The 19,485-nt window shown below is 39.3% G+C and overlaps 1 protein-coding gene across 1 annotated transcript in view; it reads right to left on the bottom strand.

Annotated features, from left to right (window-relative positions):
* Positions 1-348: 348 nt before the first annotated feature.
* CMC1 (C-X9-C motif containing 1) overlaps positions 349-19,485 on the bottom strand; it is a 43,110-nt gene continuing 23,973 nt past the window's right edge. The window contains exons 3-4 of the mRNA XM_015853957.2: positions 3,037-3,127; positions 349-1,500 (exon numbers count right to left, since the gene is read on the bottom strand). Of these exons, the coding sequence (XP_015709443.1) occupies positions 1,386-1,500; positions 3,037-3,127 (206 nt within the window). The 3' untranslated portion in view covers positions 349-1,385. The remainder of the gene's footprint in view (positions 1,501-3,036; positions 3,128-19,485) is intronic.

Here is a 19,485-nt window from a genome sequence, read left to right as displayed (position 1 = left end):
AACTTTCTTGAAAAAATAATAAACTTTTAACAGTAAAAGTCATCATCTAAGTTAGCTAATTAAACATCTGAATACCACTTGTCTACTTACCTAGAATACAGGTACATCTTCAAGTCTGTCTTTCTGAAGCATTCCCTAAACTTTCAGACAGTGTGCTGCCTCATAGCAGAAGTAATATTACTGATTGTACCATCACAATGCACAGAGCAAAAGCAAGGAGTAACCTTGAAAGTTAACTTCAGCTTGTGTGTGTATGTATGTATATATAAGTATATCAAAGTCTGATTGAAATTTCCCACTTAAGTAACTTCACAGCAGTAATAGTTTTGTGGTGAAATAGTACCTAAGTTAAATGCAAATGTTCCAAAATTTATTAATTAGGAAAAAGATATTTCTATTTCATTTTTAATATCGTGACAAGAAATTCACTATGTGAACAAATACCCTGTGTGTGGCCTTTCCATACTCATACTACTTAGTGGTCTACAATTATGCAGTTTTAAGTATCTGTATGCAAGAAATCCTTGTCCCTTTCCATATAGGGCCTTGTTTATGGTTAGTTTTTGCAACAGTATTAATAGATGTTTAAAAACTGACCTGCATCTTAAGAATGTAGTTCACTTGTTTACTCATCCATAATCATTGTGCAAGTGTGGTCGCTCCTGAAGTATGGAAGTGTATATAATCTTCATGATGAAAAAATGATAGTGGGGGAAGACATTTCTCAGTGATTTCTTGCCCTGTTCCTACTCTCAAGGAAAGGCCGTATGGGACAACTCTTGAGTTCTCCTCTGGAGCTGACTCTGAAGCTGAAGCAGTCAGTTGTGCCATACAAAGACATGAAACATCCATCTCTTTTCATATTGTAATCTCAGAATTTAAGTCACAGTGCAGGTAGAAGCAATATTGAGCTCTTACAACTCAGTGCTTTCATGAAAAAGTAAATTGGTCCAAGAAGGTCTTGTCTTCTGCATTTACCACACATCTAGTAAGAGCATCAAAAATATTTCCAGGTACTTTCAATGTCAGGTGATGAAGAGACTAGTTTTCATATATACCTCACATTTGTTCACCCTTAAATTTTTATGTAGCCTGCCACGTATAACTAGATACAAGCTTGAAATTTCAAAAGGCTGTTTGTTAATTGGTAACAAAATCTCAAGTCCAGATGGAGGAGCAGGTTTTTGCTGTCAAGGTTTGCAAGAGAAATTGCATGCATTATAAACTTGAGTACAGAAAATGAGAACCTTCAGCTTCAGAGATATTTCTTTTACTGACTTGCTGCTAAATTTTACCACAAGATACTGATGATTTCAAAGTCTGTTTAAATCAAGTCAAATCATTAAGTTGGATATAAAACTGTAACAGTTCATTTTAAATTTTAACTATATATTTGAAGTAATCTTTTGCCTTTTTTTCTTAATTCCAGTTGCTCTGTATTCTTCTCTTTGCTTCAAATATTCTGCTTTGCATTCTTCATAGAATGATGGATCAGAATAGCTAAAAGAAAGATGAACATTATTAGAATAACAGAATAGAAACTGTATTAACAGCACTCAAAACTGCTCTTCAGTCCCACCCAAAGTTATCATCTTAAACTCTAAATACTGAATTGGTCTGTGTTCTCTCCTGAGCACACTCTTTCTTGAGGCATAGTTCTCATTCTTCAGGCCTATGCAGAGAAACCATAACGAGGAAAGCAAAGAAAGGGAAATATTCATTCAGTAGAGCCAAATAATTTTTTCTTATACATAGGAACCTATCTGCAAATAAGTCTCTGGAGAGCACTGATCTTTATGCACCTGCGAACCTAACATGAATTTTAGGGGAACGATTTTGAGTTTGCATCTTGAACAGTAAATGTGTGTGGGTAGATCCAAAAGTAATGTCTTCTATTTATTTCCAGGGAAACTACAACAGACATAAAGAACACAATAATGCTATTTGATAGAGAAAATTCTAAGCTACAAAATGCTATCTTGCGTGTAGTCACTTCTGTTAGCTATGTAGTTTTAACCAGAGATGAAGAAAAGCCTGCACGTCATGTTATACTTGTAAAAAGTCTGCACTGTTTCACATCTGCTATGATTGCACTGTTTCACATCTGCTATGATGTTGTCCATGCAGTCCATCTTTCATCAGCCCAAACAGATGGAAGTCAGAAGATGCCACCTTCAGACTATGGTAGGTGTAGTAGGATAATCCAGTCAGAACTGGCCCTGTGCTCCATAGTCTTCAAACTGGCATAGGATTTGACATTATCAAGAGAAAGGTTGTCTTTGTCTCTAGCTTGACTCTGAAGGTTCAAGTCTGTTGTGTAGCTGTACCTTTTTTTCATCAATTCTCAAACAAGTAACTCCACCTATCACTACATTAAAGGCATTAAACATTAACCTCTGGTTTAGCAGTGTACATATGACATGCATTCTATCACAACCCAATCCACCCATACCCACATAATGTTCAGAGAACACAAACTCCACAATAAGAAATTCAAGAATAACTTTGGCCTAGTGACACTGCAGGGACATTAGACTTCAAATAGAGACATTTCAATCCATCATGGCATCACGTCACCCTCTTTAACAACTTCCTACTGCAGATAACAACTGCTGGATGCTTTTGAAGTAAAGACTAAATACTGAAAGACAGTACAAGAAGTAAAACCAGAATGATCTAATCCTGTTTCTGTAACAGAATATGAAGGTGCTTCCACTGTTCACCCACATCCCCAATTCAGCACACTGAGTACAGGGCTGCATTTCATTGGGGCTGAGATTCTGGATCCGTTAGCACTATTTAAATGCAAGGAGGCCTTTTTAGCCATAGGATAGTTTTATTTCTGAAATTAAGTCTTGTCAGGTAGAACCCATGACCACCATCCTTTCTTCTAAAGCGAAGATGATATGATCTTCAGAAAAAAACCAAAGTCACAAGGTTAGCAAAGCCCTTTTTAGAACATTTAGCATTTCTATTCAGTTCTACATTAGAACAGCCAAAAACATGGAGCAAAACAAAGGCTCAGAAAGGACTTACTAGCCAACGAGGCAATCTTTCAGTGCTGTGTTCTCTTCCCGACACTTCACCACCATAAGAAAACCAGTTTCTTTGCAGCATTTAGTAAATGCTATAGAAAAACAAAAACATCAGAATTAGAAAAATGACTGTAAAATAAAGAAATCAAAATCCCTGTGTGCATGCTTTTCCATGGAAAAGTATGGAATAGTGAATAGTAAATATATATAGTATATATATATAGTAAATAGTGAAAAGTAAAAATAATAAAAAACACCTCACAAATCAGACCTGATTTATTACTAACATTGCTGTAGTTGGCCTGGAGCCTCATGCTATTTATAAGGTCTTTGTGGCTTGTTGAGCAACAAGATTTTAATTAGGATTCTCCCCTAATATCGTACAATGTGTGCATACGCTGCTGTAGCTAATACTAACAAATTTATGAAGCTACTCTTGCAGCAAATCCATGATTCTTAGACTGCTTTTCATACCGACTATTCAGGGCTACCGCAGCAAAACAAAAGGAAGCATGAAAAATTAGGTAAGCCAGGATTGCCAGCATTTCCTCTTCAATGAAATAATTATTTTGGAGTAATTAAAGTACATTTACATCTACAAATTAAGAGTGTAGTAACAGTGACAGCAACTACTGTCTCAAAGGAATGTCACTGCCAATCAATCACCTCTGAGAAGGCATCTTTGAGATACAAGGTAAGAAACTGTGAGGACATGATTCTCTCCTGGAGTGCAGCAGTTAGTTAGTTAATCAGCTGGGACTGCCACACTGTGCTCTATGGCACTACAGTACTCCACAGAGGACTGCCATCTTCTCTGTGTCATGTGGCAGCCTCTGGGTGTTCTTTGATACTGAACTTCTTTAAAGTAAGTCCAAATGGCCAAGAAAGGAGCACTGTCCCTGAAAATATCACCTTCAAAGTTCTTGGAATTATGATCTTTGGAACAACAGAATATATAAGGGAGGAGAGACAATCATCTATCTCTTATGAGGACTCTAGGTTAGCAACTATCTGCATTTAACAGGTGGAAAAAGAAAAGTACGGAGATAAAGTCCAACATAACCAGCAACCAAATCAAGAACAAAGTCCTTTTCCAGAATTCCACCTATTTCTTCATATCCAAGATTTTCTTGATAATTATTTAAATGCATCAGATTTAGGTCATATAAAAATCGTTATGTTCAAACATCTTTAGTAATACTTACTTACAGCTAATCCGGTAACATCAAAACTTAATGCAAATGGTAAACGGCATAGAACGGGATAGAATCATAGAATTGCTCAGGCTGGAAAAGACCTTAAACATCATCAAGTCAAGTCCAACCACAACCTCACTATGCTACCCTAATTCTAACAACCCATTGCTTAATCATGTCCTTGAGTACCACATCCAAATGGTTTTTAGAGCGGCTAGGAATGCTGACTCAACCACCTCCCTGGGGATCCCACTGCAGTGCTTAACTGCCCTTTGTGTAAGGTTTTTCCTGATATCCAACCTAAACTTGCCCTGGCACAACTTGAGGCTATTTCCCCTCATCCTGACACCGCTCCCACTTTAAATGCCTTTCAGATACTGGAAGAGAGCAATAAGGCCTCCCCTTGGCCTCCTCTTCCCCAGGCTAAACAGCCCCAGTTCCCCCAGTTGCTCCTCATAGGGCATATTCTTCAAGCCCTCCAAAAGCCAGAGATCACTGCCTACAAAAACCATCAAGAAAAAATGCTACCTTTTGCTCGGACCTTTGTCCTTTCCCCTCTAAAATAGGCATTAATCTAACTATAACGTCAGTGGGGCAAAGCATACCTCCTAGAATCATGGACACCCGTGACTTGAAAGTGACCCAACAGCAGCAAGCAAGCCCAGTCTATAGGAGGCTTTTAATTATTAACCTACAAAAAGACCCACAACACTTCTCGTGCTCAAAGTGTTGATGACAGTGGTGTGTCATTATCCTGCCAAACTTAAATTCACCTTTGCAAAACATTGCAAATAACTGACATCTTACCCATTTGAACACGTTACTGGTGAACCTTTAAACATACACAACTCCTAACATTATACGCGGGTTCTATTACCACATTCCACTTGAAAATGTACCATATGAAAGTACACCAAAAAGCTGCAATTAAATTGACTAGTTAATTACTTAGTTGGAAGGACACAGTAACTTGTGCTCAGGGGTATGTATTAACAACCAGGCTTGATTTCTCAGCTCTCATGCGATATGTGGCTTATCTTCAGACCCCAAAGCATCCAAATGCATATGCAGAGCTCTGAGGATACTTTGAGTAGCTAAAGCTTATGAAGCAGCACAAGCTCAGAGCAATATAAGTAGCATTCTATTACATTATCAATATGTTCTTCAGCTTTTACAGGTGACTGTTTTTTTTTCTTTTGCTTCCTGGAGTGCTTGCACTGAATGTCCCTACATCAGCATCTCAGAAAATTCATACCTATTATCACATTTCTAAAGACGTCCTCTGTTTTTCAGCAAAACATCAGAAGCCTCTGAAAGCTTATGGTTCATGTAGTGACTAGTTTGATTTCTACTCTCCACAGGCACTGCCCTAAGCGCCGTGCAGTTTTTCTGTAGTAATCATTCCTTCTGGAAGCTGTGAAGTAAAAAAACCACTGTAGACAATAGGAGGTCCCTCTCACTTGTTAGCTCACCCGTCTTGATCGGCTACAGGCGCAATGTCCTGGTGAACAGAACCTGAGCTGCAACTGCAACTGGCTGCCTTCAGGAGTCCCACATTCAACTATGGCCAGGAAACCAGAAAGCACTGCTACCAAGTAGTAATACTGCATCTTGCTTCCATTCCACAGAATGGAACAACAGAGGCAAAGAAGGAGTAGGCTGAAAGGTATCAGGCATTCCCACATGAGCACATAAAACTTAGTCCTCTTTCCCTGTGATTTCCAGTGCTCTAAAATCCCTTTAGCAGCCATGTAAGGACTGTGGTTCAAGGCAGCTCTAGTCACAGCTGTTTACCAGAAACCTCGCTGGATTCTGTGGAATGTTGTTTTAATTATGCTCTGTCTTGCTCACAATTCTTTCGTTGCCCCAAACATTTCAATGTTGATCAGCACAGAGCGCTAATGCTATTGTATGCAATGATTCCAGATACCATCTCAAACCATCTCTGTCATCTGACAATGACCACATTCCACAATCAAGCACTGTCTGCACTGCGGACCAAAGCTTTGGGGTGCACACCATACGACAAAGGGAGCGGACAGCACAGGATTTAATAACAAAACAACTGCTGTTAGACATGCGTTAGCCGCCACAAGCAGAACTCAGACCTGCAGGAACACCAACCTTGTGCTGCAAACGAGTCCACATCCTGACACTGCTGCATGTCATACAAAGAACAATTGCCCTCTCAGTGCAGAACTGATCTCTTAAAAATCTTACCCACGACCCTATTTTCACCATTTTGGCAAATGGCTTTCCATGACTTTGCAAGTTTGTGCAAGGAAACAATGTTTTCTTTCCGCACGCAAACAGAATGCGACCTACCATAGTAGAACCTCAGGCAGCGGTGAAACTAGATGCAAATTCAGGTCATATGCAAAGTCAGTGCAAGTTGTAACAAAGCAAAGAAATAGAGCATGTTTCAAACAATCAAGAGTTTTCAGCCACAGTTAGGAACTGGTTGTTTTAACTTTTAGTTCTGATATGGCTGTACTGAACCAAGTCCAACCATCAACCCATCACCACCAAGCACACTATGTTTCTTATCACCACACCTACAAATTCCTTGCACACCTTCAGGACTTTCTTGTCCTATTGCTGTTAGTGGGGAGAAGAGGCCAGACCCCACCTTGCCACAACCTCATTGCTAAAAATCATTAGTGTTTTAAAAGAATGTTTTAACTATTTTTGAGTTGTTTCCCCTCTTCTTGTTCTGTTTTATTGCTTGACTACAAGATAATATGGGAAACTGATGGAAAACGAAGTGAGACTGAGTAGTTCTCATTTATATTAGACCAAAGACAGACTGGATAAGTGACTTTCCCATCTATCCCAGCAGATACAAAAACAAATGCAATATCTGACACATTAAAGACATGATTTTCAAACTTTAAATGATCAGATACACTACCAGAGGGTTAGTTACAATGAAGTTGGTGGAAGTCCACAGGCACCTGTCCTGGGACATGTAATTCATAATTTAACAAAAAAGAAAACAATAATTGAGGGCACTGCCCATTTTTTACCTTAGAAAATATCTATAGGTTCAAGAAATACTTACTTCTAAATGCTGAGAATAAATACTTTGAGGATTTTAACCCAAAGGACAAATCAACAGCTGGCACAACTTGTCCCAACTCTGCGATATAAAGATAATGATTTTCTTCCATACCATTAAACCAGATTAAAGGTTAAATTTAACATTCTTAATCACGGTGTCTGCAGATATATGTGCACCACAAAAATAAAGCACAATGTTTAAGATGCAAGTGTTTTTTTTATGCAGCTTATCAACACCACCCCCACCAGCCTCAAAGAAGGGTAGACAAATCTCTCCCCTGTGCTGCACGCAAAATGAGCTGGCAGAATCTGTGTGAGACTGCAGGAAAAGTTTCAGTAACATATAAATATTTAATAGGAAAAAAAAAACCAAAACCCAACAATGCTCCGACCCAAGCATCAAAAGTTTTGATTTTCTGTAGTGTTAAGGATAACATGTTACAGCTGTGGGGATTTTTTAACATAGTATTTTTATTTAATTTATTTAGACTTAAAATAGCTTTTTTAAAAGACAGGTAATCATTTCTCTAGGTACACATGGAAGTCTTTCCACAAAGCAAGAAAGGAACAAAAACTGTGACAGTGAGCAGTGCGGAAAATGTGTTGGAAATAAAACACTGAGGGATCATCATTATTTTTATTTTACTGTATGAACTGTCATCTAAAGGCCATTTTGGAAGGTGCATTTTTTCCAGACTTGTAACATTACCCATGCACTCATACTGCAAAACGTTGTGCAATTAGAATAATATCAAAATGATCATTTATCGGTCATCATGGTGTATCTCTTGTGCAGATGTTCTTCTACACGAAACAAATACTCTGCACTGTAGAGCTAAATTGATCCTTTTGGGTCTGGCTTCGGTTTATTTAAAGATTTTACAATTTTGCTACTTAAGAGAAAGTCCTACAGAGGTGTTATCTCACCATTTATATTTTCTCAACACTTATGATACTGTTATCACACTCTTAAAATAATTTTTTTTGTTGTTTCAAAGAAAAAAAAAGCTCGTATTATGATTGAGACCAGGCTTATGTTCTATTCCTGGGGTAGGTTTCTTCCCCTGTGAAAAAGAGGGAATAATTATGCCCAAGATGGGGATGGATCAGTCCTTGAGCTCTACCACTGGGAGGACAAAAGCTGTCCAAGTAACAAGGGGAGTCCACGGTGGAAAGACAAGGAAACAGTTCTGCTACAAAGTAAACAAGGATAAAATTTTAAATATGTTTGTGAAATGTCCACAAAATCATTAAAATGGCAAAATTCATCAGCGGCATTTTACGGTGAAGTTGTTATGGTTTTAATTTTCTATTAAATTGTGATTTATTAGCTTGTTACTTTGAAGATTACTCAGTATGCACAGAATAGATTACTGGTGTATTTAATGAGCCAGAGGAAGAAGTAGGATGAACATGAAAAGATTGCTTTACATAGTACACTACAAGCTATTTGATATTTCTAACACAGTACAAAAGAAAGCTTCTCTGTAGATTGATCATGGTTCAGTTAACATCACTGAATATCTAATACCTCCAACTCAATTAATTCTCACCTGATTAAGATCAGTCTGATATTCAAAGTAAATCATCTCTCCAGTCAAGTAGAAATCAATATTTATGATTTTACTTTTAAATTACAATAACAAATAAAATATGTGCATCGTCAGTATGCCAGGAGTAGCTTTCCTGTTCTAGTCTACTACGGCATGCCTAACACAGCTGATTAAAGAATTATTCTAATTTGACCAACAATATATATAAGACTCAGATTAATTTGAATAGTGGAAGATTGCAAGAAATAATTAAATGCACCTTATATAGGGCAAACAGAAAATTGACACAAAATAACCTTGATTCTTTCAAGTGAACCTCTCTTATCAGATCAAATGCTATGTATTTGATAAAAAATACTAATAATCACATGGTTTCCTTTATCCTGTTCATCACCACCTCCCCAAAAACCTGCACCATTTCAGTTCTTAGAGCTCCAACATGCTGCCAACTCCATACGGGGGCAGATGATCCATCAGCAGTAGTACATGCTGCAGGACTGGGAAGGAGACATGACTACAGAAACCAAGGCACTTTACAGAAGGGATGCTGACCACGTGAATGATCACCCCTGACCAATCTTTTTCACAGTGCTCACTGTGGAAAACACCAGCTCTGCCTTAAAATACAAAATGCAAACAGGATCCTCCATTACATTATAGCATACCTTGCTAGGAAATGTCAAAAAGTCACTCACATAGTGATTAACAAGTAAATGTACAGCATGGAGAACTGCCATGAAGGCAGACAGCACAATTGGCGATACATAGAGCACAAGTATTTTCCTCCAAATTAGAAACTGTTTCTCTAAACACACTGCCTTGGGGTAAAGAAGATGTGTTAGCAATATCCTAGAAACAAAGCTGAAGACTTTGCTGTAGGGGACATTTACAATTAAAGATGAGAAAATGACATACTGGATCAGACAAAGGGCCCATTTGTCCTGCATACCATCTTTCTCAGAAGTCAGTACCAGCTGCTGCTACAGGGGGGGAAAAAAAAAAGTGCCAGAAAGTCTACATTATGGAATAGCATTTCCTCAAGTGAAGTTTGTTCCTAACCCCTATCAACTGTAAGCTGGGCTTATACCTTGAAGCAAAAACTTCTCACACGCCTTTCAAAACACTTACAATCACTTGCACAGTAGGAAACTTGTCAGCTCAGACCAAGATAAGAGGAGGAAGAAAGAGGAAAAAACCACCCAGTACCAAAAAGGCACACGCTAGCTTGAATTCCTTCAATGTCTGCCCCTGGCTTGCTTCAGAAGTCCGTGTCTCAGATATTGTGTTGCAATTGTACAAGTCACAACTACTGCAACTGTGGCTATTTGTCATACCACAAGATGCCTTTTTCATTAGCGAGTTTTCAAAATCCTGCTGCAAGAATTAATTGGCCTCAAAGTATCCCTTGGCTGGATGTATTAGACCTGCCTGTGCAGCTACTCTCTCCCTGACAATTCTTTGGCGTAGCCGCAATAGGATAAAGCAGAAGGCAGTAAAGGCACTCTGTGTATATCAGAAATGTTTGGTTTTGTGGTCTTGTTCCCCTCACACCTCAAACAATCCACTTACTTGCATTGTGAAGCAGATCAACTGTAGCTGCAACACTAAGAGATGATGTGTGCATCAAACTAAGAGAGATGGTTCTCCAAAACAAGAATCCAGGCTGGCTCCACAGACATTACAAACAATGCTTCATGAATAACTGAAATAACCCCAAAACAGCAAACACCAATATCTCAGAAATCAGCAGAAAAAATGGCCCTTAACCTAGTATAGGAAGCGCTTCAAATTCTCATCTCTTATAAGTTACATGGTATGGTCACCTGATAAGGGAGTTTCCTGTCTTAAATTAAGGCCTACAAGGAGCTTTTCAAATGAACACAGGAAATTAATGTCTTAAATTATTTTCACACCTATCCAAAAGTTACATATTAAAAAAGAACAACCCTTCCATGTCAATTCTGAAAACACATGTAGGGCATGTAGGAAGTCTCCGCTATCACCTAAATCCAAACAGATTTAGCTTTGTTTTTGTTACAGAAACTTTAACAGGGCTTTTGTTAATCATTGAAAACTGAATTTCTGACTGAATTTGGGGGGGGAGGGGAGGGAATAAAAGAAGTTTAAGAAACCAGCACCACAGAATCATAAATAAATCAGTGAAGCAGTGAATGACAAAGCCATATGCCCATTCCCACATGATGCAGAGGCCTGCAGTGAGGGAACTTCTCTCACTGGACTCACTATCCATGTTGTGACATCTAAAATTTGCTCACATTCAGACTGAGAATTGTGGTTGTTTGTCAGAGGCATAGCCAGAAACCCCAAAGCAAGGGAATGCCCCAGGCAGCAACAGGGAAGAACTTCTGTCTGCACCAATTAACCCACACTAGCCCACAGAAGACTGCTGGAATCTCTTCTTTCTAATTTCATAGCGAGCAATAAGAGACAGTGAATAAAAATAAAAAGCAGCAAGTGTACGAAAGGTGGGAATTGTTTCACTTTTAACAAAAAGGCCAGTGGAGACAGAGCCAAGCACAGTAACTTAAGCACACAATATTAGTACAACTAAAGATATATAAATCCTCCAGCAGATAACAAAAAAATATATATGCCTGGTTGGAGTAATTTGGGTTAAAATCAGGGTTCTGAAAAAAAATAAAATAAATAAAAATACATACACGTGCAACCTCGTGGTATTTTCTGTAGCTCTTAGTCCCAATGCTTGGATAAGGACAAGTCAGCTTTCCTTGTTCTACTTTTCTGTGTCAGTACTAACAAACGAGGTCTGATCAAAATGACTCTGGGGGTATGAGAGGTGGAAAGGTTAAAGTTAGTTTTCAGTTTAACAAGAAATCTGAATGCGCAAATGAAACTTGACCAGGGAAAGTGTCTTCCTAAGAAATCACATAGCCAGAAAAGAAGGTTAAAAAAAGTACACCTGCAAATTTCATGTAGTACTTGAACCTGACTGTTGCTGAATGTTGACAAAATACTGTTGCAGACATAAAATTTATTAGTAATATGCTTTTATCCCAAGAGAATATGGACTCAAACAGCAAACGGAGGTTTGGTAGAGATGGTGCAGTGAACTACCTACTGGTAACCTCAGGGTAGTGGGTGCAACCTGATCTCATCTCTCGATCTGATTAACACATTTGTCAGCATTATTTTCATATGTGTATAAACACACACAGATGTAAGTGCATATATATGTACACGCGCATATATACACACATCTATAAGTGTATATACATGCACAACTACAAGTTTACATATATACATAATAGACATGTGTATTCTACACCAAACACAGAAACAATAAGACACATCCTCACAACCCTGACTAAGCAACACACCCAGAGCACAGCATAACAGAGATTAGGGTTATGTCCTCACAAGAAAAAAGACAGAAGAAATCACAAGGGCACAACTATTCTGTGTAAGGTCTTACAGTGACTGTGCTATGTCAGGCAAAGGAGATTTAAACCAGGCTATTTAGGTAGATTTATCAAGACAAACCAACACTTTTGTCCTCCCTTTGAAAATAATAATAATAAAATCCTACTAAGCAAAGTAAATATATTGCTGCAAAACAGTCTGTGTGGTAAATCATGACTTTTCTGCTAAAGATAGCTGCTTTAGGAATGTTCCTGTCAGGTACAAGTATTGCCTTATACCTAAGGGTTCAGGTAAACCATGCCCAGTATGCACAGCCACCAAGTTAAACTACACTGTTTTTAAACAACTGCTTCCTTTAAGACTGACTTGATCTAATTTTCCTCCCAGCCTGTAGTAAGTATCCCTGACATCAAGTGTTACCATACCAGACGCTGGAAGAGGCAGAACTGGAACAAATGCAAGTTCCCCCATGGCTATTGTCTGTCACTGCCTGCTCCTATATAAACAAGTGCATCCAGCTTGAGCAGCACAGAGTCGCCTCGCTGCTGCTCATCCTCCCATCTCCTTCAGGAGCTGCTGAGCCACTCGGGGACAGCTGAGAAGTTAGCATACCAGATGATTCAAAGCAACAACACACCCCATAACGACTGACTCCTTAGCTGAACTCTGAATTTAAATAAAAAGATCTATTTATAAAGAAGCCAGATTCACTGAGTGGCACGAACAGCAGTACTGTCTCTCTGCCACACGGTGGAGGTAGAGGTCATTTATGTAACTCTCAAGGAGGCAATTACACAGTTACTCCACCATGACACCAGCTCTACCTCACAGTGTGTTCCTCCAGAGACGCATTTTTCTTCCTCAGTTCAGTTCACTGCATTTCCAAAAACACAGTTTTAACTCAAAGATCTTTTTTATTTATTATTGTTAATATTTTCCTCTGCTGTCCAAATGAAACAAAACATCCTTTAAGCAGAAGTGAACTCTCAAGCTGGAGGGTGGGAGGGTACAGAACAGGGCCAAAAATGCAGGTCAACTGAACTCCCTCAATGGTATAACACCTAAGATCAATACGCTCCCCTCCTTAGAAGGAGTAAGCAACCTTTCCTTACAGGTCACAATTCTTCTTCATATAATCTTCCCATAGTGCCAAGCATCACTCCAACATTTCCAGAACATGCTACCATGTACTTAACCTTGGGTTACAAAGTATGTTTAGAGTCCGCCTTTTTTCCCCCTCTTTTTTAATTAGTAGTCTTCAGAGTCTACAGGTGTGAAGGTGTGGGAAGCATTCGTGCTGAATAAGGCACTATTCAGCATTTTTAAAGACAACATACCTAGAAGCACAATTTTAATGGAAAAAAGGTTTAGCAGTGCTTCTGCATTCTGAGTTTCATACCAAAGACCCTTTGCAATGATAGCCACAGTGTCATTTCTTCTTCAAAAAATACAAATCACTGACCAGGTAGGCAGCCAGAACGTCACACTTCCCTATTCATGTCATGCTTTTTTAAAGAGATTTTTTAATGACAACAAGAAAACATATTATGAAAGTTCAGCTAAATCAGATGTTATTTAATATGCCAGTTTTATAAATTCTGTAGTAACAGCTTAATACCAGAAAGTAGTCCAGTCACCAGACATTCCCTGTACCTTTGAATTTGTTGCATAAAGGGCTTTTGAAATGAGAATGCACTACAAACTATTTTTTGTTGGAGTACTTGTAAACTCTCTACAAGCACCGCAGCTGCACTCAGCCCTCAGCTACTCCACACTTCCAAATCGATACAGATGTTCACAGGGTTCCTTCCACAGAGTGACTGCATCTCCTGTGCTAAGCCAATTCCATCACTGCTCTGCCTGGTTACTGCACTGCACAGCCAGCTACATACATCTACTATAAACGAGACCTGCTACAGACTCTGTAAAACATCAAGTTTTGGGGTTAAAAGGTGCTCACTAAGCTACCTTTTGACTGACCTCAGGTAGCCAAAGCAAATTACCCAGCTGCTATATAAGGTATTTCCCACTTGCCTTACAGGAATAGAGTGATCACAATTCTCCACTTCAGAAATTCCCTCTTGACACACGCTCTATCAGAGCTAGGAATGCATACTACCTTCAAACCTTTCTTTCAGAGTTACTAAACCAAACAGACAAAGTTAGTGCTATTTAGAATAATGCAAGATCCACAATTGATTACAGTCTTACTTGAAGAGCAGTTGGCCATGGTGGAGCAAAAACTTGTAAAAAGGCAGCAAACACCTAAGGTGTTCTTACTCACAGAGGGAAACTGACAATAGTAAGGGAGGAAAACAACCCAAAATACAAACCCACACCCTGATACATCCCATGGTCTCATGTGCGGCTTCCAGAAATCACTGACTGCACAGACAGTTTGTGCATGGACCAGAAATGAAGATGAAAACAGTCAATGACAAAGCTCTGCTCATGAATTTATTTGTTTTGACAAGGAAGCATCAGACAGAAGCTGTGATACCCAAGCTGATACCCAAGCATACAGCAGAGAGAGCCAAGCAACCGCATCTGTGATGCTGCTGGCTGTCATAAATGGCACCAGGCTAAAGAATTCTGCATGTGGCAGGGGTTTAGATTGGATTATAAGGAGACACTAAGAGACATGACCACTTCTCTACAGCTACGTTTATCATTTCAAAGCCAAAAAAAAAAAAAAAGAAATTGAGGGCACAGGACTTACAAACAAGCTTTTGACAGAAACACTGTGTGAAACCAAGAGCACCAGGAATCGTTAGCTGTGGAAGTCTCTCAGGAGAAATCATCCTTCAGTGTAAGGCTTTCTAGGCAAATGGTATAAAAACTGGTGTAACACCGTAAACTTTAATGGGACTAATCTAGACTGAGGTATAACAAAGCCTTCGGGATACTCCAACTTACAACAGTTGACTATACTGTCGATGGGTTGGCCATGAGCCAGCAGTGTGCCCTTGTGGCCAAAAAGACCAATGGTATCCTGGGGTGCATTAAAAAGAGCATGGCCAGCAGGTCGAGGGAGATGATCCTCCCCCTCTACTCTGCCCCGGAAAGGCCTCATCTGGAATACTGTGTTCAGTTCTGTGCTCCCCAGTACAAAAAAAAAACAGGGATCTCTTGGAAAGTCCAGCAGAGGGCCACACAAAGATGGTGAAGGGACTGGAGCATCTCCCCTATGAAGAAAGCCTGAGTGAACTGGGTCTGTTTAGCCTTGAGAAAAGAAGACTGAGAGGGGACTTGATCCAGGTCTATAAATATCTGAAGTGTGGGGGGCAAAGACTCTTTTCAGCAGTGTGTGGAGACAGGACAAGGGGAAACAGACAGAAACTGGAGTATAAAAATTACCACACGAATGTGCACAAGAACTTCTTTACTGTGAGGGTGATGGAGCACTGGAACAGGCTGCCCAGGGGGGTGGTGGAGTCTCCTTCTCTGGAGATATTCAAGACCCTCCTGGACACCTACCTGTGTGACCTGGTGTAGGGAACCTGCTTTGGCAGGGGGGTTGGACTCGATGATCTCTGGAGGTCCCTTCCAACCCCTACGATTCTGTGATGTACGCTGCCCAAAAGTAACTACTCAGGTTTTGTTAACTGCTTGCTAAGAAAGATGGCAAAGTCCATAACAGTGACAAGAGAAAGGGAAGACAGAGTTCTAACAATGTCAGTCATAGGATCCACAGACATGATTCACATCCTGCCAAGACCAGATGTGACAGAAGGCACATGTGCACTGAACAGTGGAGGCTGCGGACACTGAGAACTTGAAAACTCAAACAGCAGCAGCAGTCAGGCCAGGATACAAGCAGGACCTTCCCAGCAGTAGCATTACATCCTTGCAACTTTCTTTTGTTTTCCAGGTCTACTTAGGACCTTTTTTCTTTTTTCTTTTCCCCCTTTGGAGTGCATTTTGACTTCTGTGTGAGAACCTTTCCTGGCTGGGATCCAAGACTTGGTGACCACGCATAGCTTCTCTACTGATCTGAAATTCTAAGAGCACAATCTGACCAAAGATCTTTTCTCCATTTTCTGGGTTCTGAACAAAACGAGCTTTCCTTGCTGAATGCAGATGCACACATGCCTCCACCACCACAGATTTGTCAGTATGTAAATTTTTCCAAAGATTTCTTCTCACCTTTATTCTGAAAGAAAAAATCACCCAAAAGCTAGCATATGCTGTATTAATGTAAAACCCCTAGAGGGCAACTAAGCGTCAATTTCAACCTGCATAAATATTCAGCTCCTTAACTATTTTACAGATTATGTAAACTATTTCCTTGAACCTTGTCTTTTACCCCTCATTTAGAAGAAATGAATCCTTTTCATTCTCAAATCACATTACTGCTGCCTATTTAGTGTAAGTTAATCACAACTGCCCAACCAGAGGCTGAGTGCTCAACCCAACAAAGCTCAAATGTGCACAAAAAAAGAATAAAGGAAAGAAAACACATGCAAGGGCCTCCTTTAAACAAAGAGAAAACAAGCATATGAAAGTCTGAAATCACTTTCTTTGCATTAAAGTCTTTTATTATTCAGCCTAGTATTAATTTATTGCATGGCATCTGCTTTCTTGTACAGCAGGTTGGTTGCGGGTCTCACATTTCTGAATTTAAGTTTATACTGTTGGGATTATTTGCCTGTCTACCCCTACATACTATGGTTTCAGCCATCTATTCAGTATTTATGGGCATACAGGAAAAAAATAGTAATAAAGCAGGAAATAAGATAAATAGGAAATTAGTCTAGCTCCAAAAAAGTTTCATTTGCTCTTCAGTCTTTAAGTAGAGTCCAGGTCTGCTGATAGCAGGGAAAGAAAAAGAAGTGGAAAGTAGTTGGTGCCATGAAAGTAAAAAACCTTCACCCAATGCCAACAGTTCTTCTCAAATTTAGAAGTGATAACTCCTGTGTCCAGCTGAATCTGTTTGTAATGACATAGCAGACATCAACTGCCTCTCCCTTCCTTTCCATTAAATCCTGCTGTGAGCTGAAGGGCACTGCTCTGCCAGGCCACATGTGCACAGAACCCACAGACATTCATATTGCTACAGAAGGCACTAACAAATCAGTGGGACTTTAAAGCTGTATGGAAACAATCTGAAACAAGGCAGGAAAAATAGCTCAAAGGAATCCTTAGCAAACGCCTTCAGATATCAAGGGTTTCTATATAGTTTTTTTCAGAAGAGCAAATACCCTCACACTAACTGGCAGCATAACCATCCATATTTTATGCATAACAATGCAGGGTCAGTCTATTCATTTGTCAGTGTATTTACAGACCACAACAGTCCTTCATAAAGAAACCATAACCAGAATCATTGTTAACAATTTACCCTTGATGTGAAGTGCACCTTACACTCCTTATCAGGGTGGCTGAATTTGCTTTCAGACAAATCAGACTACTGCAACTTAAACATCAGGATAATGGAGATGAGCGGTAGCAAGTCTGCAACATACGGCTCCTCACTGAGACCACATCTTAGTCAACAGAGTAAAAATGTTTCTGAACTGTAAGCCTTGGTTAAGAAAACAAGACTAGAATTAGGTTGCTGTTGTGGTTCCACCCAGTAGGCAGCTTAGCATCACACAGCCTTTCACTCACTCACCCCCACCAGTGGGATGAGGGAGAGAATTGAACACAGAAGTAGAACTCATAGGTTGAGTATGGTAAAGACTATTTTTACTCATAGGTAAAGACTATTTACTGAAACAGAAATGAAAAAAACAAAAAAACAGTTATATATAATACAATATATAATCATATATAAAAAACAGTTATATACCATATATATATATATAAACATATATTTATAAAACAAGTGACACACAGTTGCTCACCATGTGCTGACTGACACCCTGCCAGTTCCAAAGCTGCAGCAGCACCCCAGCCAACCTCCTCCAGTTTAATAGCTCAGCATGATGCCACATGGTATGGAATGTCCCTTTGGCCAGTTTGGGTCACTTGTCCTGGTTCTGTCCCCTTTCAGCAACTTGTGCCTTTCCCAGCATCCTTGATGGCAGGGTAATATGAGAAGCTGAAACATCCTTTGCTCTGTAAAGAACTGCTCAGCAACAACTACAACATCACTGTTTTTGAACACTGCCTTTCTTGTAAAGCCATAACACAGGATCACACCAGCCACTAGGAAGAAAATCAACTGTGTCCCAGCTGAAACCAGGACAGCTGCAGTAAGAGAACTCCCTGTGAAATGATGCTAGTTTCCCAAGCTCAACTAATTATCACTCAGAAGAGAATTTTATTCTGTGGTCATGCTAATCCAGCATTTTCTATCGCAGAAACAACGTATTTTTGTACTGATACTTTCAGCTGTGCACACCCTTCATTAGCCATAGTAGTAGTGAGATACTAATTAAATTCAGATAAATAAATGCATGTTTGAATATGTAAGTAGTCATCTAGAAGAGATTGGAACTAGCATATTTAAGTTTTCTCACATGCCCTGTTTTCCTGCATTGATGGATGGCTAAGCAGCCGGGATGAAAAAAGATGAAATCATAACAATTGGTCTGAGTTACTACTGTGCTGGGAGAATGTAAGTAAAGCAAACATTGCCAACTCTGTTAAATACCTCCTACAGAATTATAGAAATTATTTTGGGGGAGTCTAAATTAAATGAGTATTCTCTGCCCAACAATGAATGCCTCAATGTTTACGCACAGTCAGTAACTAGCATTTATACAAACCTGATAGAGTGAACAAGACAGTTACTGAAAACAAAGAATAACAGTAATATTCTGTTTCCATTACTGTTACAGTTACTGAGCAGAAGCGTATCAAAATAAATTGACAAAACAGCTTTCACTAGAAGGAGGTGAACTCTCTTCCTCCACCATTCTCAGTCCCCACAAAGGACTTAAAAAGTTTCTCAAGCTGTTTTCAATTGATAAAACTCAAAAATACACGTATCACATGAAAATGTAGATGCTTTTTATTTTCTAATTAGTTGCTTGAGGATAGCTTTCAAAAGGATGAGGACACTTGTTACAAAGCTCTCCAGAGAACTGAAGACTCCTTTGTATTGTTATTCAACAGTAATGACACACCATCAAATGTAGATAACAGAAAATATTTTAAACTTAGAATACCGGACAGAGGTACTGAAGACAGCACAGAAGCTCTGAGTTTGGTCCTACCCTGTTTAAGACATGAATAATTAAATCTTTGGTTATAAAACCCAAAACACCATACGATTTATGATCCTATAAAAAT

This window comes from Coturnix japonica, chromosome 2, assembly GCF_001577835.2.
Source record: "Coturnix japonica isolate 7356 chromosome 2, Coturnix japonica 2.1, whole genome shotgun sequence".
Lineage (NCBI taxonomy): Eukaryota > Metazoa > Chordata > Aves > Galliformes > Phasianidae > Coturnix > Coturnix japonica.
This window is presented reverse-complemented; position numbering and strand designations above follow the sequence as displayed.